We start from the raw sequence: 22,656 nt of genomic DNA, 5'->3' as shown, positions 1-22,656 counted from the left end.
TTGAGGCAGTGTCCTTTTTTAACAAAGTTATCCATTGCAGTTTATTTAGAGACCAAAGAGGAAACTTTCAGCCAGACTGCCAGAGACTTTCAAGACATTAACAAAGTTTGGAGCTTCTTACCAAGATAAGAGGAGGTAACAGCCACTGAGACAAACTGTTCTCTGCTCTCACTTTGGAGCACAGGGCAATGGAGATCTACCCTACAGATACCTTATGCAACTGTTTCTCCTTTTGTCAGTAAGCAGCACCATTTGATTGCTGTCAGTGAAAGCTGACAGCTTCCAGGGATCACCCTGGCTACCTGCACAGGTAAAGTGCACCAGAAAAATAAGCACTGGCTGCAGGAACACAGAGCTGCACTGCCTGGGGTCTTCTGTGGCTGTTCACATCATTAAGGAGGAGAAAGCAAGGAAACAGGAAAGGAAGGGTGGGCTGCAGCAGGTGGAAAGACCATGCTCAGCCATCCTCTCTCCTGTTATGTTAAGGGTTTCTTGGAAATAGAGCTTTATGCCCTTCCCTCCAGCAAAGTCTGAAAGCAGCATATGTCCCTATCAGGATGTTGTCCTTAACATCCTTCAGCTGCATCTGTGCTTGCTCCTAGCTCCTTGACACTGTTTTCTCACTAGATGATACCCACCCCTCTGATCTGCCAGCTCAGGTGCATATGTGCACCTCGCAGTCTATTTTGGTCCAAATAAATGGACTAAACTAACTTTGGTGGGACTGAAACCAGGCTGGGAGCAAAAAACATTTCAGTGACTGTCTCTTTGGCAGGTACTGCTGCTAAAGTACACACAATCATAACGGGAAAGCCAGAGCCTCCGTGATCCATTACCACATGGGTGAAGAGGAAAATGCACATTTTGCTACTAAACTTTTTTACGCTATTTCTTCTCAAGGTTTCTTTTCCCAGGACCTACAGAGGAGTCAGGCTGGGGAGAGAGACAGGAGATACTGCAGACACATCTTCCACCAGCATCTCTGAAAGTGTGCACTGCAGGGTGCCTAGTACAAGACAGATGCCTTTCAGTAATGTGAGGATTAATCAGTGTAAATCAGTCACTATTGTTCTACACCAGCTGTCCCTTCATACAGAAAAGCCCTGAGGGGAGTTAAAGGCACTTTGCAAGCAGCCAGAGGGAAAAAGGTATTTTTGGTGATAGGCAGAACGCATTTAGGTTCCGACTCATTTCTTGTGGTGCTAAATAAAAACTAGACAAGGCAACAAGGATTTAGGGTATGGTTTGAACAGAGGTTAGATTCCTGTTAGATCTGGCTGGAACAGGGAATAGCAGAGGCAGAAGAAATTATCCTGTCCCTTAAGATTCAAAAGTTGTTTAACTTGGTCCAGTAAATTGCAGCCCTACCCAAGGCTACTGTTTGTGCAGAAGGAACATTTTAGGTTTTTCTTCTCTTTACTGAAAGGACATCAATGCTTTCTCCCACTCTGCCCAGACCCAAAGCATGTAGCACAGAGGGTGACACTGTCTCTTCTAATAGAAAATGGCATATATGGGCAATGCAGTAAGTTAATAATATAAAATACTCCTGACTTACACAAGCTACAGTCTCACCCTGGAGATATTATGGTAAAGATTGGTCTGTTCAGAAAAGTTCATCAAAATAAATTGAAGAAAATTATTTAAACCTGTGTGAACACTTCTCTTAACAAGCATGACTTTATTTAGTTTGCATTCCCTCTGGAAGTGAATTAAATTAACTAGGTCCATTTGCATCTAAAATAGAAGAGTAAGGTGATTTCAGCAGCGGACTACAGTCTCTATATAGTGGGCTCTGTATTGTGGTTTCACTAATCCACCTGGGATTACCTTTCCTAGACATCATTACTTGGACAAACTTTTAGTGTCATGACTACAGCCAGATACTCATTATCTACATTAAGGAAGAAGGAAAACAAAACAATAAATGCAGTCTCCTAACTTTCTCTAATGAGAGATGAAAATATTTTCAGGAAATACTTCCTTAAGTATTTGTTCACAGTCATTTTTACCACAGCTGAAAAAAAGCATACACTTTTAAGAGCCTGCGGAGCAGCCCTGGAGTGGTGACAAGTTAACTAAGTACACCTATCCTAACAGCTGAGAAGGACTAGGCACTGAAAGGGAAGTCACCTGTGAAAGAACACTTAACGTTCAAGCTTATAGCTTGTACAGCAGTGCTTTCAAGAATGCCTCATCCAGGAATGAGACCCAGCTGTGTCAGATGTCATACAAATGTACCATTTGTGACAAAGAGAACTGAAGGCTTTGGGTGGGGTGGGAACTCAAGCTAGGTGAAACAAGGAAACTAACAGCCAGTTTCAGCTGAGAGCAGCTAGAGAGCTCTAGTCATAGACATCTCTTCTTTACTATCTACTCCTATCTTGAGCTGTGCTTGCTTGTTTGCTTATAAAAAACCAAGTAAACAAACAAGGAACACACCTTTGTGACCCCAAAGAGCTCATATACAAAGGAGAGGTTTTTTCAAATGGATCTGTGATTAGTACCTACCACAAATGGTTTAGGCTGACTTGGTCTTGGTGCAGTGGGATGGTGTACCTGACCTTTGGAAGTATCCTTCAGTGATATCATCTCTGGTTTTGTAGCTTTCAAATGTTATCAGTGCGTCTGTCATACCAGAGGGGTGACACTTGCTCCAGCATGCCAACATGACTAAGAAGAACAAGCCTCAGCTCTATTCCCTCATTTTTCTGGTTTGTCAACAGCCTTGCAAATTTCTCAGATATGATAGTAAGACCCACATATGCACAGCAGCTATTTGGTGGTGCACTGCTAAAGAGTCCAGATTAGAAATGGAACAAAGAAAAAGTACCATATTCAACATCAATTAAGAAGGCAAGAATGTAATTACCCAGTACAAGATCTAGGCAAGATGTCAGAGCCTTTTCCCAAACTAACACGACTATCTATGTTATGTTTTAAGTAGATGCCGCCACCTTGAGCAGGAAAATACCCCCAATATGTTGCATCACAAGGGTGGTATAATCCTGTCTTACTAAGAGGGGAGAGGAGAAAAAGTACTGGTTCAGTTCACCTTCAGTTCAGAGATCACTGCAGATTGATTTTTCAACTGACAAATACTGTGCAATTCAGCATTTAAACTTTTAGATTTTTCCTCCATACCATCTGAACAGAAGAAACGACTAAGTATAAGAGAAGACCTGTTCAGCGAGTAGTGTTTAAAAAGCTCAAGTAGTCCTTCCTGGCCTTAAGATCCAGAGAGTTCACCACACAATAGCAGTTCCCACACTAGTAACCTACTTCATGTTTAACAGTTTTAAAGATTGCAGTTAGCTGTTAGCACGAGTGAGACTGACATTTTAATTACACAGTCTCCCACCACACTGCAGCGTATCCTCTTTTCCTAGTACCACAGAGCATTTCTTCCTTTCCTCTATGAGATTACTAGTAACAACCTGCCCAAAAAAAAAAGAAATCCCATTCAGCTGGAAACAACATCATTAATAACGTATCCCTTGGTCCACCTGTTTGTGCAATTCTGTGCATAAATACCCACATATTAAGCAAGAATACACACAAAGCTGCTGTTGGGTACCTCCCAGCAAACGGAAAGAGTTCATCACTCAGCAAGCATGTCTGAGTAGCTCTGTCATCTGTGGGCTGACCAGCAAACTACTGTTTTTAGAAATGCTGGTTTGAGTAGTCCCTTACCACATTGCTAGCTCTAAGAATTCAGTTTTCAGAGTCTGAGGGACACAGAGATCAGTGCTTGTAGCAGTTAGTCTAGAGCAGAGAATAAAGGGAAGGAGCCATGGCTTTTTCTGCAGGGGAAAATACAGCCAGGGAACTGTCTGCATTAGCAATGTTTTATGACAGATTCTTGCAAGCAATGTCATAGCCTTTTCTTTTGACTATGAAGTGAGACAGAACGTCTTATACAAGCTGCAAACACGTTTAAGGAATAAACAGTTTGCGTAAGCTGCTGCTTTGAGAGATAAATTTCTAATGTCTGGGGGAAGAAGAAAAAAGAAAACACAAACCTTTCTTCATTTATATTCCCCCTCTGTTGCAACAGCACAGTCCTTTGTTTACTGTCTGCAAAGATGCATTCTGGTACTCGTGGAATGTGTATGTTAAATTTGTAGAGCAGCTTTAATCCAACTCAACCTCCCAAAAGCAAAGTTTCCCAGGAAAAGAGAGGATGGTAGCCAAGCACAGCAGTACCACAAAGGCCCAATTCACAGTAAAAATTTTTATGGGTGTTGCATGGTTGTGTAAAACTTCTCATGAAAAAAGAAAGTTTAATATTTCATCTGAAAACTTATCACTCAAACTGCAGAAAAAGCAGCCTAGCTAGAGCAATTAAAAACAAAATCGGGGCAGGACTGAAGATGTTTTGAAATATACTTCTCTTCTGGTATTTCTGCTGCTATGAAGCAGCAGAAGCCACAAATGATGGCCATACAGCGCGCACTGGATTTGCTTGATGCTACTACTAGAGACAGTCCAGATTAACATCTTAAACACACAAACATGATTTGTGTTCTTGATGTCTGGGAAGAAAGTAAGGATACATCACAATTGCATTAGTGACTTACAAATATGAAGAAAAAAGGACAAGATATTTTATTTGCAGAACCCTGACAATACAATGAAACTTTCTATACTGAATGCTGTAATGAAAATTCTACTCAGCATCAGTGAGGCCAGCCTGGCACTAGAAGCAATGCTGTTGGTGATGCCAGTGCTGTCCATGAATTCTTAAACTTACCATGTAAACGCACCATCTTTGTGGTGCAAAACTGACTGTGTCTGGCTGAAGCCGTTCACAAGCCTAATTACCAGGCTTTTGATCAGAGAAGGGCATCCTAAGTGTTCAAATGCAAGGTTGAAAGAAGGCAGAGCTTTAAATTGTGTTCAGTCCATTTCTCTGAGTGTCAGAACACGACCATCTCATGCTAAATTCTACTGCAGATCTGTCCAACAATGCCATTCCTGTACCTGACAGCAATAAAGCTGGCAAGACTTATCACCATCGTAAAACATCAAGTACAGATTTCCTTGGGAGTGGTCCAGTTGCAGGTGCTAAAAAGCATTTTTACTCTTGTCTTGGCCTGACAGCCATTTTATGTGTGATCTTATTAAGTGCTAGAAACGTCAAGCTTTCCTATGATAAGGTGAGAACATTTTGGAGTTCAGGAGACAAATACCAAAAGTCTTGTCTGTTTCTCACACCCCCTCATAACTAGATTATCCTTTTCAATATCTTTGGGGTTGTGTTTTTTCATTCACATGAGATTTCCCCTTGGGTTTTTACCTAGCCTGAGGACTGCATAATAATGAATCAAATTAAATTTCTGGCAGCAGCAGGATACATCTCAGGTAAAGAAAAAAAAATATTTTTTTTAAAGTATCATCAATGTCAAAACAAAGAGAAGAAAGAGCATCCCTTGGATGCAAGATATCACAAGTTCAGATCACTAGGCTAGACTTCAGAAGGAGGGAAGGAACTAACATCGAGAATATACCACATCAAAACACAGGACTCACAGGAGATGAAAAAGTCACACAGCAGTTATACAGGAACCCCACCCACTTCCCAGAAGCTGTGAATCTTCACATTCCTTGCACACACTTTGTCACTGTCTTATCCCTCTGGGCCATGAAAAAAAACCCATGTACCACATCATGAAATCATGTAGCACATCATGAAATCACATAGCAGCTGGGAGGCTCTGGGGAGATTCTGGTGCACTCCAGCTCCTTCCACACTACATTTTCTGGGTACAGATTACCTCTGCAAGGTGCCATGTAAATCCTACAGTATAAAGCAGATGGGAAGATAAAGCTTGCCCAAGGCTAGCAAAACTTGGAGCCTTGTCTTCTACCTCCCCAAACAAAGGCAGGTATTCTCTCTGAACCGCACCCACCTGCACAGAAAGAAAAAAAAAAAAAAAGAGGAAGAGAGGAACTTTTCAAAGCATGGGTTCTCAGAAGCCACTACCAGCTACTTGTGGACCACTTTACCACACACATGGAAGCTGCTGTCAAAATAATTTCAATATTTACCTCTGTGTTTCAGCTACTGCTGGAGATTTTTCATTGTATCTTCTATCAGGACAGAAGGAAAGTTCTTTTAGTTCGATTAGAAAATGAGAGTAATATCCAGTACCAAAATACAAAGTCTAAACCAGCTATTCCCAAAAGATTGTAATTATTCCAACTACTGCAATGGCCAAAAAGTTAGCAATTGTTCCAATTTTCTTAAAAGACTGCAAGGGATCTATGCTGCATGACTGAAAGATTAGCTAATCAAACACAAATTGAATACATTTGGAGAGCAGTCTGGTGCCCAAAGTTCACATTCCAGCAGGGCAGAGTCCCAGTCCTCTTCCACCCCAGACCCAGTGCTGTCCAAGCAACAGCAAACTCGGAGCAAAAGGACATTTAGGAAGCACGGAGCCAATTCGGGCTCTGAGAGGGCACAACCAGTTCCAGCAAGCCTTTAGAACTAGGATAATCAGCATTTTGTTTCCACTGCCATTCAGGTTTATAAATTATCCGAATGCAGTTAATCACAAAAGACCATTTAAATAAGATGTCCTGCCTTGGATGGGTTTCTGAGTGAGTATAGGGATCACAGTGGTGTCAAAGCAAGCCATCGAGCCCAGGACACTGAAGTACAAGTCAGTGACTGCTTTCTAAGATTAGGACATGAAAAGCTATCCTTCTGCCTCATGCATCTTGATGAATCCCAACATTCTGTGGAAATACCTTCACCTCTCCAGAAATAAACAGAACTAGCACACCCTGCCTTTTCAAGGGTGTAATAAAAAAGCCTAGAAGGACAAGCCTTTTGCTAGAATTAGTGAATTTGGCAAAGCAATGGACCTAAATCATCCCCATCAGGTTTCGTGTTCAATTCACCAAGATCCAAGCCAGCTATAAGACCGCAATTGCTACCGCAAGGCTGAGAGAAATGAGTCAAATGGGTCAGTTTACTGAGACAAGGAACCTATTAAGAATCCAGGAACGCAGAGAAATTAGACACACAGCACTCAAACACTGTTACATTAACAGTTTTTTATATCAGTGAACATTACAGTGAAATATCAAACTAATGCAGGGTGGTGGGAAGGATGATAAACCAAGGTGGGGAGGTTAGGAGGTGGCAGGATCATAGGGCAATTTAGGAGATAAGAAAAACAGGTATGCCTTTGTAAACCTCAAGCAACACATGCATTCCCAAGACATACAGACAATATTCCTTCTGAGGACTAATTGATATACAATACCTCAGGGATTTAATTAATTACCTCTGTTACAGAATTACACTAGGGAGGTAACTATCAAATGCAACAGTTACTGAATATTTCGGGTTGCCATTTTTTCCCTGAACAAAAGCCTGCAAATTATGAATTTTTACTAACTTCAGTCAAACTGCTGCTCAGGCAGATTCTTCCGTTGTTAGCAGTGCTGGAGCACATCTTACTGTATGAAAGCTCTACTGATATCAATGTTTATGCAGAACAGGACATTAAGTGCTGTTTGAGGCACAGGGTATCTGGCCTCATGAGGCCAAGTGCCTTCAAATCACATCCTAAACGAACATTAGTGAAATTTATTTTCCAGGTGGACTAAAGTAAAACAGGCAGCAAACAGCCATAAGAAAAATGACACACAGATCTGTCTGCATTTCAGGTAGCTCATCTCTCCTTTATGCATAAAGGCCACTCTAAGACAATGGAAGTGCAATACAGTGACTTCAGTAACACACTTCTGAGAATCTGTTAGTCTTGAAATCAGTCATCACCTACATATCTTAAGCATACTGAGGGTGAGATGGAACACACAGTACTAGTTCTTCTGCTATGTGACTAGCTTCTTGTTGAATGCCATTAAAACTGCATTTAAAAAAGCATCTTTACGAGATGCTAGAAGATATCCACAAGAATCAAGTTGATATCCTATTACAGTAAGAAGTTGGCTTTAGCCCTGCTGAAGTGACAGTTTATTTAGGGAAAGGAAAAAGAGACTGCACATATTTTCATACCAATGTCTTCCTAGAAATGGTTAAACTGAAATGCTACAGTTTCGAGAGAGCCACCATGCAGCTGCGGATCAATCACGTATTACTGACATGGACTGAGAAGGAGAAAGGCCAACACATACACAGTTCTCAGAAGTGAAGAATGAGAAGTACTAATGTAATGTTATTATGATGGAGGCGTATGGAAAGGGGCCGAGTAAGAATGAGTTCAACGTCAGGAGCCTTGAATCAGAGTGCCATAAACAAGAGCCATGTGCTGGGGCAGCTGTTCAGAACTGCACTATCAGAGATCCTTTGTAGAAGGTTTGCAGTAGTATTTGGGGATGAAAGATCAGAGCATTTTGGTTTCTCTTTCAATGAGGTTACTGACAAGACAAAAAAAAAAAAAAGTATTCATCTTTCCCAGTCTTGTGTTTTAGAGGTACCTTAACAGTCACCCACTCACACCAAGTTAATAAACTACAAAGGCTTAACTGTATCCTTGAACAAGGAACCTCAAAAAGTTACAATAAAACAGGTTTGGATGGGGAAACAGGAATAAATCTAACCTCAGTCCACTGGTTTGTTTGATGTTTGTGTATGGCATTCTTATCCCTTACCCCTGGTCCCCCACCCACTCCCACACACAATCCCCATCCCTTTTTAAGTCTGATTCAGAGACCAATAAACTCTGTTGTGAAATTCCCTGTCCCTTAGCCCCTAGTCTTACAAAAATGCCAGTGCTTACCCAAGACTATCTGCACTGAGGGCAGCTGGTCTACTCACATGACTTCAGTTAAGCATCTGCAACACGTACACTGTAAGTTCTTCCCATGCGTCTGTACAAGTTTATGTACAAGCTAGGTAGTTTGTTTCTACTGGAACATAAAATAAATCTCAGTAACATCTTTTTGTGAACGCAAGACAGTTTATTGATAAACAGTATATTTCTTTCTCAGTTAAGTTTTAGATAGTCTCATTCACATGTAAAGTACTTCTTATATGAATCCTGGAGCTGAATGGATTTTCAGAGCCCAAAAGCACATCACAACCAATACATGGAAAAGGCTGGCCTAAAAAGAGATACACTGTATATACAAAGAGAGGAAGACAGACTTGTGTGCACTGAAACACATTTGTAACCCAAACTGTCCCAGAATAACACAAGGACACAAACCTGAGGACAAATACAGTCATCCCCTCCCCACTTAATCTGAAAGCAGTGCCTCTAGAATTAATTGATCATAGGTACACAAAAAAACCCCTTTAAGCAATCAAGATTTGTAGTTGGCGGAGTGTGATACATTTAACGTGCTCTGCTTCCAGCAGCAGTCGTTGGATGTGAGTAAATTCTCAAACACACGATTTCTTTTTCTCCCCTCCCCCAGCACTGAATAACTTCTGAATATAATGCAATAATTTGTATTAATTAGCATTTTTTTGTTCCAATCAAACATCAGTTTAAGAAGTCAAGATCATTGCCTCTATCTGATAAGACTCGCAGAGGTACCCAGTATACCTGCTGCTTTTAAAGTTAGGGGTGCTCAGGGCGCTCTTTTGAAAGACAGACCCCACACTTCTCCAGGTAGCAAAGAGAAGTCAGAGCCTACTTTCAAAATCCAGTGATCTCAAAAGAATTATTAGAAAAGCAGCTCAGTTAAGACTGAACAATCATAACTACCTTTACTCCTATCACCTTACCAATTCAGAAAGAGCGGACTGCCTTAACCCTTTCATCAAGCCTGACTAACATAGCCTCAGACCAGTAGTGCTAGGAGAAGGTAATTCAAACAATGAAAGCATGCATCCTCAGCAAGGGAATCCAACAAGTTTCCTTTCTCCCAAAAGGGACCTACAACCAAGAATTTCACTCTCTTGAGAAAGAAAAGCAGTAAAGTTTTTAGCAGGCTCCTGAGCCTCATAAAAGTGCTCAGGAGTCTATACAAGAGTCACCCAGCTTTGAATGTTAGTGGATCATAACAAGAGTGTATGATTTTTTTTCCTGGCTTGGAAACAACTGGGAGAAGATTAAAAGAAAAAAGGTCACACAAAGAAGAACTAACTTAAGTATTATGGTTATAAAATACCATGAAAAAGAGAGGAAAGGGGATACACATCCTAACCAGCCTTTCTTCTGTGACTGCTGTGGATAAAGAACCATCTGGTCACGTAGTCACAAATGCATTCACATCCACTCCTGCTCCACAAAACCCAGGCTGATGTGACTGCCAGCGTGAAGTCACTGAAAACAACTTAACCCCCTCTTCTCGATTTATCTGGTCTTCGTCTATCTTTGCCCCTGTTAGTCTGAAGGGGGAAAATAGGGCTTGCGTGCATCAGTGGGGCAGAGCTGAACACAACAGATTTCCATGGCAACGAGATACAGCCCCAGTGAGGAAGGCCTGTTAATAGCTGTGAGGCAATGTGCTCGGCAGAAACAGATTTTTCTATCAGACAGCCAGAGATAGCAGCTCATGTTCATACGCAAACGTGCAACCAATCTGATTCTTGGCCTTGTACAACCCCACTGAATTCAGCCAGAGCTACGCCAACGTAGACCACAGCAAGATAGAGACCAGCATTTGGTGTTAGTAGGAAAAATAAACAGGCAACATGGAGAGACACTCTTCTTTTGAAAACAAAGTAAGAGTACTCCTAAGACATTTCTCATTAACCAAACATTTATTGTCAAACTGCAGGAAAACCCAGCACTAGTGTGAAAGGGAAAGCAACTGTATAATGCACACATCTGTACATACTGTACCATCACCTACTGCTTAAGCTTTTACCTTTGACAAGTGCACATTTATACACAAGCCCAACCTCTTACAAATAACCCTGCTGCATTTGGAAAGGGAGGGAGCTGTAATTATCCAAAATTCTCTGAGGGAGCCAATCATTTGGCCTTTGTGATTTAGCCTCTTTCCCATTAAAATATTTACCAACACTTTCCAATATAACGATATTTTATGCACTTGTTAGTATCCTCCAAGCTCAACTTTGCTTGTAACAGACTGCTAAGTCTTCTGGCCATAATGATGATGAGCTTTACCTTCACAGGCAAGAATACAGTCTCCAAATACACTGAATTCAATAGGACAAGTCTTGGTTTATAGAGTTAAGAGCACACACAAGGCTTTGCAGGACCAGAGCCCCAGTGAGGAAGAGCTGAGGCCATTAGCAAACTTTTCCAAGTCAAGCAGAAAAACAGCAACTGTCCTGCTCACAGCAACTGTCCTGCTCCAGTGTGCTGGAAATGCACAAAAAGCCATTTATATCAAGCATAAGAAAAATATGCCATGTACAGTTTATAAAAATATCTGTAAGAAACTAAGAACAAAGCCAGAAACTGTCCGAGTAGGCTTGACGGGGGGGGGGGGGGGAAGAGTAATTTCATGGGCTATTTTGTAGAGCAGAGCAGTGACAGCCCCATCCTACATAAGTTTTAGCTAAGCCCTACAACTTTTCCTGACACTGCAATAGGTGGAACTCAAAACAACTGTGAAGAGAGACTCAAGGCAGGTACTACAAGCGCAAGGCTTGATTTTGTATTATGTGACAGGACTGTAAAGCTACCAAACACCTGATTTTAGTAAACAATCCCCAGTCACATACAAGCATCAGGGCTGACTCTGTGACTGGCTCATCCTTGTTCAGAGTCCTGTTCATCAGAAGGATGAGGATTACCACATAGTCACAATGTTTTAAGTCAATGGCTCCCCGATTGCCAAGGTGTCTGGTAAGCTTAAAGCACATGAGCCCCAAGGCTGCTTGCTTCCTTTGAAAAGTAGAGTGGCGCCTTGTATTGCAGTTGTTTATACAGATATGGTAATTAAAAATTGCACTGTAAAGCATTCAATAATGGACTTATTGTTCCCGTGAACCGAACTGCTCCAGTTAAACATGATATCACAAGCTAAATAATAATCTGCACTTATACTTTTTTTTAAAACTTCTTTTTCTGGCTGTATATGATCCCTGGGCTTCTTCACCATAGATATTTCCAGCACATCTCAGAGCAAAACACCTTCCTGCTACACCAAAAGCTTACTCCACATTCCCACGGAGCATGCTCTCCGACACCTCAGCAAGCACTGCGCTGACACTGAACCCAGACTCGAGAGTGACACACGAGGATAACCTCTAGCTGATAAAAATGTCAAGACTTTCCACATATTTCTCAGTAACACGGCAGCACACGCGGATACCATTCCACAGGTGTGCTTAGCACAGAGCTGTTTACATTAAACACAACTGAAGGGCATTAGCAGGGCTGGCTAACAGCACTGGAGCAGGCGGTCAAGGGAAACCAGTAAGGCACATTTAGTAAACATTTAGAGCCTTAATGAAGAGCAGCAATGACAAAACATCCCAGCTATAAAAGAAGCAAGATTACAGGCTAGCCACCACGTTGTACAACATCCCATCTTGCGGCAGGTAACCGAGGGGTTCAACAGAAAGCCCCATCAGCCTTCCAGCATCGGGCAGGCCTGTGGAAGTCAGACAATCCCACTTTCCTCACCCTTCAATGCGGCGGGCAGGTGGGGGCTGCCGAGCGCACACCCGAACCGCTCAGGGCTCGCCTACCTGCTTCAGGAGGAACTTATCCTCCGCGTTGATCTTGAGGGAGACGGCCAGGTGGATGGCGGAGAGCACCACCCCGCTGATGACCGCGGCCCTCATCCGCACCGGCAGCAGCGTGTAGATGCTGTAGATAAAGAAGACGGTCCACCAGATGCCCTCCGAGGCACTCCTGGGCCAGACCAGCAGAACCCCTACCACTTGCACTGCCAGGATCACCAGGATGACAGAGTAGCACGCCAACCACATGTGGTCCTGGTGGAAGTCGTTGCGGTTGCACACCATGCACAGCACCACCATCAGCAGGATGGCCAGAGAGAGCACCACGACGTAGGATACCTCATAGTGGCCGTGCGCGGCATGGAAGATCAGCATGACCATGCAGACCAGCACCAGCACGGCCATGAGCATGGTGAGGCTGCTCTGGTTGAGCCGGAAGAAGTAGCGCTGATAGAGGCGCTCCAGTTTCTCCGACTGGAACTTCTTGGACCTGAAGATTTGCAGCAGGCTGCTGCAACAGCTGCCCATGGAGAAGGCCACCTCGGAGTCCCCCTCGTCCCCGTCCTCCTCCTCCAGCTCCTCAATCTTGGCCTTGATGCGTCTCTCTTCCAGCCCCAGCTCCACAGACCGGGGCCGTACCTCCCCCTGCTCCCCCAGCTGCCGGGGGCTGGCATTGTTGGGGGCAGTGGGGGAATCACCCCCGGGCGGGTGGCGGGACCGGTGACGTCGGCTGTCGTCACCGTGCTCCTGCCAGGCGGATTTGGACCTAAAGCTCATCATCCTGCAGCCGCTCTCCCCACGGCTCCGGCTCGCCTGGGGCTCGTAGTCTTCCTCGCTCCTCCACCTGCTCGACATGCGGGAGGCCTTCTTGCCCGAAGACCTGTTGGGAGGCGGTGGGTAGGAGTAGCCATTGGCCCGAGCCTCCGCTTCGCCCCAGGCCGAGCGGTGCTGCTCGGTGCCTGCCCAGGGCGCGGGGCCGCCGAAGCCCGGGGGGCTTACGCTGTTGGACCGGGACATGCCCTAAGGGAAGGGGCAGCGGGCGAGGGGACAACCGCCAAGCAGGTGCAAGGGGCTCCCCCGCCACAGGGGATGAGCAGCTGGGAGAAAACCCCAAAAGTCAGCAGGGGAGAGGAAAAAAAAGAGGTGGGGGGAAAAAAAGGCAAAACCCGCAAACGCCCTCAAAGTCTCGAGAGCAGCCGGGCGTACCCCAGCGCCGGGGTCTCCCCGGCGGGACCCTCAGGGCAGCGCGGCGGTGGCGGGCGCCATCGCCGGCCCCGGTGCTTCGACACCCCCGAGCGAGCTCGGCACCGCCGGGGCCGGGGCGCCCCCGCCTCACGGCAGCTCACCCTCAGCCGAGCCGCAGGGGCTCCGGGCGCCGCGGGGGAGCCGCATCGCAGCGCGCCGCGCCGGCCCGGCACCCGCCGCTCGGGGCCGGGCGCAGGGCGGGCGGGCGGCGGCACCGGCCGCCCCGCGGGGAGGCGGGCGGCTTTGCCGCGGGCTGGTCGGCGGGGAGGGCACAGAGGCTCAGGCTCGTAGGGCCGCGGCAGCCGGCGGCGGGAGCATCCCCTGCCGGGGGGACCCTGGGCGCGGCGGGGCTGCCCGGGGTGGGCCGGGCTGCGGTGGCGGCAGCGCCCCTGCCTCGCCTCGCCTCCCAGCGGCGGCAGAGCCCCGGCGGCAAGACAGGGCCGGCGGCAGCCGCACTGCTCATGCACACGGCGCCCGCCGCTGCCGCTACGCCGCGGTGCCTTCGGGCGGCGGGAGCGCCTCTCCCACGGGCACCGGGGAAAGGGAGCAACGAGCGAATCTGAAGGGGAAAAGAGAAGAGAAAAAAAAAAAAGAAGAAAAAAAAAAAAAAGGAAAAAGGCGTGGGCTCGGCGCTCCCTCCCCCGCGCTATCAGAGGAGCGGAGCAGCGGCGGCGCGGGTCTACGGGCGGCAGCGGCCCCGCGCGCGCCTCTGTCAGGGACGGCGGCGGCGGCCCGCCCCGGCCCCGCGCCTCTTTGTACTCCCCATTCAACCGGGCGCCGGCCGCGCCGGCCCCCGCCACCGCCCCCCGCCGGCCCCCATTGGCGCGCCCCCCGCCGCCGCCCGCCGCCATTGGTCGCCGCCCCGCCAATGCGCGCGGCCGAGGGGGCGGGCCGCGACGGAGTGGCCGTTAACTCCTTCGGCGCTCGGCGCCGGCCGTTGGCGCCTCCCGAGCGCGCGCTGCCTCAGGCGCCGCCTCGGCGGCCTCGCTGAGGCGCTTCCCCAGGGATCGCCCCTACCGCTGGTCCCCGCCGTAACGGGAGGCAAACGGCCTTGTCTCCGTGTTCTGCCTCATCTTCAAGCTGCGGGCTCCTGGGGGGTAGCTCCCCCCCGAGGAAGGGGGGAAAGGGAAACTGCCTCCTGCTCAAGAGGACGGAAACGTCAACAGTAAGCACCTGTGGCCAAAACACTGGTGAACAGAGGAAGGTAAAGCCCCAAAGAAACCTCTCCCAACCTCGGTACTTATTGCTAGACCTACTACTAACACAGCAATTAAGACTAAAATACGAACACAGGCTTTTAGTTTGTTGGGGTTTTTTGGTTTTTGTTTTTTTTCCCACTACATTAACTACAGCCCACGTCTTCATCTGGGATGTGCCACAGTCTTACTAGAGCCTATATCCCCTGACCTGGTTAGCCAGACTGGCAGGGGGCACAGGGAGGGTACCACAACAGTTCCCAGTAAGTTTCAAACACCAGACTCTACAATGGTCTTTCAAATGATCCAGTCTTTCTGCAGATGTGAGTTAACCAATTCATGACTTAGTGTTTTGAAGGTAAGCGTCCTATGTACTAAGAACAATATTATTGCTTGATGTTCTGTATCATGTTTTATTAAAAAGTCAAATCAGATAACTTAAGTAGCTGAAGTTGATAATTGTCTACATGTTTGTCCAAACATTGAAAATCCCTGCTCAGAAGTAGCCCTTAGTAGTAGTGGTGCTGAAGCTGTGGTTATCAAGGGACAGAGATAAGGCAAGGTTTGTAGAGAGGTACCATTGGTGGATACAGTTGGAAAAAACAGATAACCTTCGAAACACAAGCCTGTCCTTTACACTTCCAAGTAACTCCATGAACTACATCAATTTAGGCTCTTCTGCATTTCAGTGAAGGTTTGTAAAATCATATGCTGAATTTTCAGCAGCTGTTGCCACAGAGCATCTTTTACTTACCAGGAATACACTTAACAATTTTCACTAAAAAAATGCATGAAACTATTACAGTGGTGCTCACTTACGTGGCATTTTCCTGCCAGATGCTACATATTGCAGTTGATCAAGATTGCACAGTTCCCTTTCCACGTGGAGACATTTTTATATATAAATAGTACTGTCTTTCAGCTGGAATTTATCTTTTCTTGGGATATACAATGCTGTCACTACCCATACACTAGAGTAGAACAAAACTCAAGAATTCTGTGGTTGGCTACTCTGGATGCACAGTGCCTGAACTCTAGGGATAAAGACAGTGAAATGATTCTTCAGTGAGTTGTAAATTGGGACAGGTCTTTTTGTTTTGCACAGAAAGTCCCATTTTGAAGTCCTCTCAAAGCCAGCAGAAAGATCTCACTTTTTCACAAAAATGTGCAACTGTAAAACCAAGTAAAGGGAGAAAGATGACCCACAACAACTTAATGTTTAAAATTAATTCTGCTTGACAGAAAATTACTAAGTAGGTATGTGTAAGAACCAGGCACATTCCAGATCCAACATCGACATCTTACTACATTTAGTTCTGGATATCAACAAAGCATTGCTCAGGTAATGGGACAAATAATTTTATGGCTCTTATGTTTCACTACCGGGAGTAAGTCAGGCCTTATTTAGCTTTTGCATGATGATAGCCTCTGGAAGCCTGAATCCAAGGCAGGATTCCAATGTACAGTAAGCTATAGCCCATTCTCCAGAAAGTTTACATATACACGTACCAGAATCCGGTAGTTTCAATTCTAGAGTAGCATTCATGTTTCTTTTCACTATGTCATTTTGTTTGACATATGAATAGTTTCGTTTTTTTCTAATGTTACAATAAGTTGAAGTCATCAAAGTTGTTTTTCTTAAAAAATTCCTTAGCCAGAGGGGAAAAAAACACATCGTCCTTGCTGGAGGGGAAAACAAGTCTCTGACCAAGAGTTTGTAACTTTAAGAACAGATAGGTAAATATGAGGTGGCAAGCTTAAAGAAAGGTAAAGGAACAGTTAGAAGAGACTCTGCAATAAATCTGTAACTTGTGAAAACAATAAGGATGCTGTATTAGAAGCAAAAGAGTAGTGCCAAATAATTGGGCGCTTCATGCAATGAGGATATACAGGGCTATGACAAAGATGATGTAAGATTCCACAGGGATACTAAAAGTCTTAAAATTAATGCTTGCTTTTAGGTGATCATATTACTGGATCTCCTATCTCGGAAGAAAGGTAACTAGTAGGATATTGTAATATTAAGGATACAGATTGCAACATGGACAGTTTACCTATAGCTTTCATTCTAAGTTTCTCCAAGCCCTGGCTCCTGTTTCTAATTCAGGAACCTGATTATAAATGGCAGATAAGGAACTATGTTTGTCTCACCCAAAAGAGTTATGCAAGAAAGCAAAATAACTGCATATCCTGGGTGGCTGTAAAGTCATTTAAAAATGTCTAGCATTTATTATAAGAACATTCAGGCAATTATTCTCTGTTAATAAATTATACATAGATAGCAGTTACCCTTTCATAACTTAGTCAATATCTGAAGAATAACCATAAAAGTGAGGAGCTTCTATATCTCAGTCCCAACATGACTATTTACAAACTATGACCTTACTCAATACAAGTATTCTTTGTATTCTAATCTGTAAAATGTAAAAATTTACTATTCCTTATCCAGAAAGGCCAGTGTTCCACCTTCCACTCTAGCTTAGCCTTCCCAAATACTATTCACCCAATCATAAAAGATTGGGGGAGGGGGGGGGGCACAACATTCTGTTAGGTACCTTCAATCGTAATTTAATAAAATTCTGGATTAAAATTGAACCCTGCCTCTTTGGCCTTCTCTCTTTTTCAAAAAGTATTTATCTGGTTAAAATAATACCTAAATGAAAGTAGACACATGGAAGATTTAGAGAATGCTAGCACAAAGTTACTAGAATGATACCAACTCCACAATATCCTTCAGGAAGCCATGAGAGAAACAACATGTATAGTCAGAGCGCTAAGTGAAGCACAGATCTAAAGTTCTTCAACACACAAACAGTCCATGCAAGTTCTAATTTCAGCTGTAGCCTCATAAATCTGTATCAAAACATTTTTTAGTTTATTATTATTACAACAGGTGCAGTAGACAAACATTAGCATTCTTTCTTTGCATTATTTACTTAAAACAAGGAATGACATCTAGATAGTGACCTCAGAACACACGTCACACCTTTCATTTTTCATGGCCTTCATGCACAAGATTCACACAAGTATTAAGTCCAGAACTCTCAAGTATCTACGTTCCCTAAATTACCGAAGCTTTTATAAAACAGATTCTTGGTCCTCTCGCTATCTTTGCATAGTCCAAAGCAGCCCTCTGAAACCCAGAGCTAATAAAAAGATTAATTCAACTTGGAGGTATGAAATACTGAAACTAAACAAGCTACCATTATATATTCTCTTGCTTCCCCCCTCCCCCCAGTAATCTGATGATTCACAAGGAATAGAACCAAAAGTGAGTAGAAAACTATGAAAACACAAAACCACAACCATTTAAAAAATAAAGTCCAACCCAAAACAACCTGATCCATCACTGACTTCTAGGTTTTTCAGGGGTACATAGAAACCTAGCAAGACAAGGTGCTTACTGAACCAGGTTTATCAGCTTTTTCACTGCAGCAGCCACATTTCACCCCAAATGCAGAACTAAAAGTATCTGCATTCCTATGCTGTTTAGGACAAGCTAGAGCTGGGACACAGATCTGCAACACATGCATATGTACATATGTAATACAGGACTGCATTATGAAATTCACCGTAATGCAAATAACTCATGTGGTCATTCACAGCTATTTCACATAATCCTGACATTAAGAAAAAAGTAGCCAAGGATTCCCATTCTTTACAAAGACTGTGGACACAGCAGCTCATTTGTTAACTGCAGCCTGTATGTACTTACTCAGTATTCAGCCTTGCTAGCTCACCTATGGATAATATCAAAGCAATGTTAGCCCAACTGAAATAATTGTTCTGAGTGAACTCCTGTAGCCTGTATGAAGCTCAAAGCAGAACAATTATGCTTTTGGCACATAAGCAATAGTTTTAAACTAGATTATCAAATACTTTTACACAAGCTGTAGCGAGGTTCAGTTTTAAATTCCACTTACAAAATTACTATACTTATTTGCAGTACAAGCACAAATAGTTAAGGGGCACCAACAATTAAGGTCACACAAGTCTAAAATGGAAGTATATGATAAGCCTTGTCATTGTAGCACTAAGCAGACCAGCAACTCATCAACTTCTACTACCAGGAAGCCTAGCTTCAGTACACCTGAAAACAGGGCCCAGAGTCACGTGGTTTTGCTCATCAAATTTACACTGAAAAAACTGGACTGATAGCATCCTAATTATGTGAGGAACCACAAAAGGGTGTATGGAAAAGTGTTATTCTGTCCACAAGACTAGCAAAACCTAGTCTCCAATGTTTTCACCTTATTTTCTGTGTCTACCCCCCTCCTTATTTACCCTGACATGAGATTAGCACATGCTATAGATGGTCTGAAACCAAGCACTGACACAAGTTGCAGAATCTCTGAAATTTACACTTTCTTTCAAATCTGGCTAGTGCTTTTAGTGACTGTAGTCCCAGTCAGCAATATTGCCTACGCTGTTTGCATGAGAAAGGCAGGCTTGAATAAAAATATACAAAAACAGACATTTTTTTTATTGAAAAGTTATTCTGAATTACAAAACTTCAATGGGCAGATAATACATTGTACAGTACATTTATTCTTAAGAAATCATATAACAGGACTCCAATGGTAGTTTATTACGTGAACAAGTATCAGTTTAAAACATAAATTACATCATATGCTTTTTAACACCAGTGGTATATAGTAGTTTCACATCCTTCCACCAGCAATTTATTTCTTCAAAATCTGGCAAGCTATGGCCTGATCTGCAGTCATGTATCACCAAGAACTTGGAGCACACTGGCCCATGAATGCTTACATCTGCCCCATGTTTGTACACACCTGTATGCCTAGAGCAGGCTTCCAAATATCCTTTGATTTGACAGTACTTTTTGAAGAATAATTCAAAACTTTCAGATTGCACAGTTCACTTCTGGTAGGGCTTTGACAATATCAACTGCTACTTTCCAGTCTCTCCAGAAGTAAACTAACCCACAATGTCTTACTTCCAATTTCACATCCATTTTCTTGCTCATGCAAGAAAGCTTTTTCCCCGTTCCAGTCTGCTAACTTCAGAACAGCTAAAGTGCTTTGTTTACTTAATTTAAATTGCACCAAAAAGCTGAGTAAGGAAACACATTTAATACTCAAACCAGCAACTTTCCCAGAAGTAGTTTATTCAGAGGAACAGAGGACTTAAACAGAGCACCTAAGCCAGTGCATCCAGCTCCCCATAATAATGTAATAAACACCTGGTAGAGAACGAAAGGGACTTCATGTCATCAGCACACCAGACAAAACACTGCAGTATTTCCATTAAGTGCTGTTATTCTGCCTTTAAAAAAACACACCAAAACCAAAAAAGCCCAAACCAAACACTACCCCCCACCCCAATCAACTACTGGATACCAAGGGAAAAAAGGAAGTTTCATGTTTTGTCAACTCCCAAATATGCTCTGGAAAGCAGAGTGGTGGCTCTGTATCCTCCATTACCTCTCCTCTTCTTCCATGTCATCTTTTTATTGACTGTCATTTAGTAGAGAAGATCAGCACTCAGTATCTTTTTCTTATCCAGTAAGTGAAGAGGTGGTATTTTATCTGAAGAAACCTTTAACTAAAAGGCAAACTGATTTCATAAAAGGAACCTAGTGTTGGGCTGAATGGAGGGCCTTCCACTTCCTACATCCTCTCCACAACTGAATTTTTCATAGGCAGGCTAGATGCAGAAGAAACAAAGGGCTGACCTTTAAATTGACATCAACTTAAAACTAATTTTAAAGATACCTGAAATGCCTATATATATTCCTCAGATTATCACTCACTGTTCTTAGAGTAAGACTACCTCATTGTAGTGCCTAAGAAGCTGAATGTAGATTACACAGCAAAGATGACTCTGCAAGTTCAAGTGTTCAAACTAGAAAATGTCAGTATTAAAGTTTTTAATGTACACTTGTAAGTGATAACAGATGGTTTGCAGAAGGATTGTGCAGACTGTCTGAAGTAGGAGTCAAAAAGACAGAACAAAATGCAATTCAGTGTTCACAATTCAACTGAATAAGCCTCTGCAAAAACTTCCACTAATGAATTTCCCAATAACATCCCCCTGTAGTACCAGGCAATGTAAAATGTCTACGTACAAACTATATGGAATTAATTAAATCTAGAGAGGCAGTTTGTTGTGACACAAGAGTTTGTGCAAGGATAACTAGATATGGAAGTGTTTCTAAATATTGTGAATTATGCTTTTACAGTGGAAGATTGAAATAATACGCATCTACTTAAAACACTAGAAAAATTAAGGTATGACAGTAACATCTCTTCCCCTAATATTAGCACATTATAAATATCAGCACATCAAAGAAAAGCACATCTCTGACAATACTAATGCTCAGCTAATTTGTGAAGACGTAAAAAGGGCTTTAAGATCTTTCACATCTGTAAAGGAAAGTATTATTCTCGAAATCAGCGACCAACAGTATTAAAAGAGTTTCAAGTTTTCCATCCACATTTTTAATTCCAACTGCTTCAAGGTAGCCTTCAGAAACCATTACAGAATCTTTATTAATTCTCTCACTATAATCTTAGAAGCCTTCTGACAAGTGTGGAAGAGTATTTGTTTAGGAGATGAGAAGCAGAATTTAAAAGCTACTGGATACTGAATTGAAGTTCCAGGCAGTCACGTGGCTTGAATCAAATCAATCCCAACTGTAGAAATGCTCAGTCCATACCAAATGAAACTGAATTGCACAGATATTCACACCTTTGTATTTTATACTCAGCACACTAGCAGATTCTTCTCCAAGTCTTTTGTCAAGAACTGCCAATGCCTTAAGATGAGACTTAAATACTATTGTGAAATTAATTTGCTTACAAACACAGAATCCTTATGCTTTTCAGACTTTTTAATGTTGCCCTAGGTAACTAAAATTGTTTCCACACATACTGTTTTCAAAATGCAAGGAGGAAACACAAATAACCAGAAAGTTATTCTAAGGCACAAATGGAGCTCAGCACCACTCTTCACAGCATAACATTTCAAATACAAGTTTTTAATTGCACAGTAGTGCTATCACAGCTATCATGCGTAGGACATGTGCTCATGCTGGGCATGACAACATTATTTCATCCCGTCTGCAATCAAACAAGAAAATCACTGTAGTTGTGCAATCTTATGACAAGCATATGCCTAGAATAACAGCACTCACTCTGCAACTACTCCTCAGTTCCTATTAGAGGATTATAACTTGTTATTTATGAGAATTAATGGCATCTAGACACAGTATTTAAATCTCTCTCAGGAAGTGTTAAAAATACTAAGAACGTTGCCGTGGTAGCAGACATATTATATTTAGTAAATGAACTCTGAAGTATTCTGTTGCATTAGTTAAGCATTCCAGTATATTCATAATACTCAAATAATTTTGTTTTTGTAGAAAACCATCACCATCTAGAGTACAGGAGAACAAAGAGTTTGCATTCTATTGAGGATCCTTCAGGAAGTTGTAAGTTTGGATGTTAACAGTCAGTTAATGTTATGAATAGTCTCAAAAGTGAAAAGCAGAGCATTGGTAACAGTATCAAGTTGCTTCATTCTTTTGTTTGAGCTCAAAAGTTATGTATACCAAAAAAATCTTGTAAATTGCAAGGTACACATTACATACAAATGAATAAA

The 22,656-nt window shown here is 43.2% G+C and overlaps 1 protein-coding gene and 1 long non-coding RNA gene across 5 annotated transcripts in view; one reads left to right on the top strand and one right to left on the bottom strand.

Annotated features, from left to right (window-relative positions):
* Positions 1-14,008, bottom strand: part of ADCY5 (adenylate cyclase 5) — a 224,000-nt gene extending 209,992 nt beyond the window's left edge. Inside the window, exon 1 of the mRNA XM_074828723.1 lies at positions 12,599-14,008. Within this exon, the coding sequence (XP_074684824.1) occupies positions 12,599-13,609 (1,011 nt within the window). The 5' untranslated portion in view covers positions 13,610-14,008. The remainder of the gene's footprint in view (positions 1-12,598) is intronic.
* A 770-nt stretch (positions 14,009-14,778) lies between these two features.
* LOC141925127 (uncharacterized) overlaps positions 14,779-22,656 on the top strand; it is a 30,120-nt gene continuing 22,242 nt past the window's right edge. For all 4 annotated transcript variants that reach the window (XR_012623766.1, XR_012623765.1, XR_012623767.1 and 1 more), the window contains exons 1-2: positions 14,779-15,041; positions 22,418-22,486. This is a non-coding gene — a long non-coding RNA (uncharacterized LOC141925127). The remainder of the gene's footprint in view (positions 15,042-22,417; positions 22,487-22,656) is intronic.

This window comes from Strix aluco, chromosome 6 (genome assembly GCF_031877795.1).
Source record: "Strix aluco isolate bStrAlu1 chromosome 6, bStrAlu1.hap1, whole genome shotgun sequence".
Taxonomy (NCBI): domain Eukaryota; kingdom Metazoa; phylum Chordata; class Aves; order Strigiformes; family Strigidae; genus Strix; species Strix aluco.
This window is presented reverse-complemented; position numbering and strand designations above follow the sequence as displayed.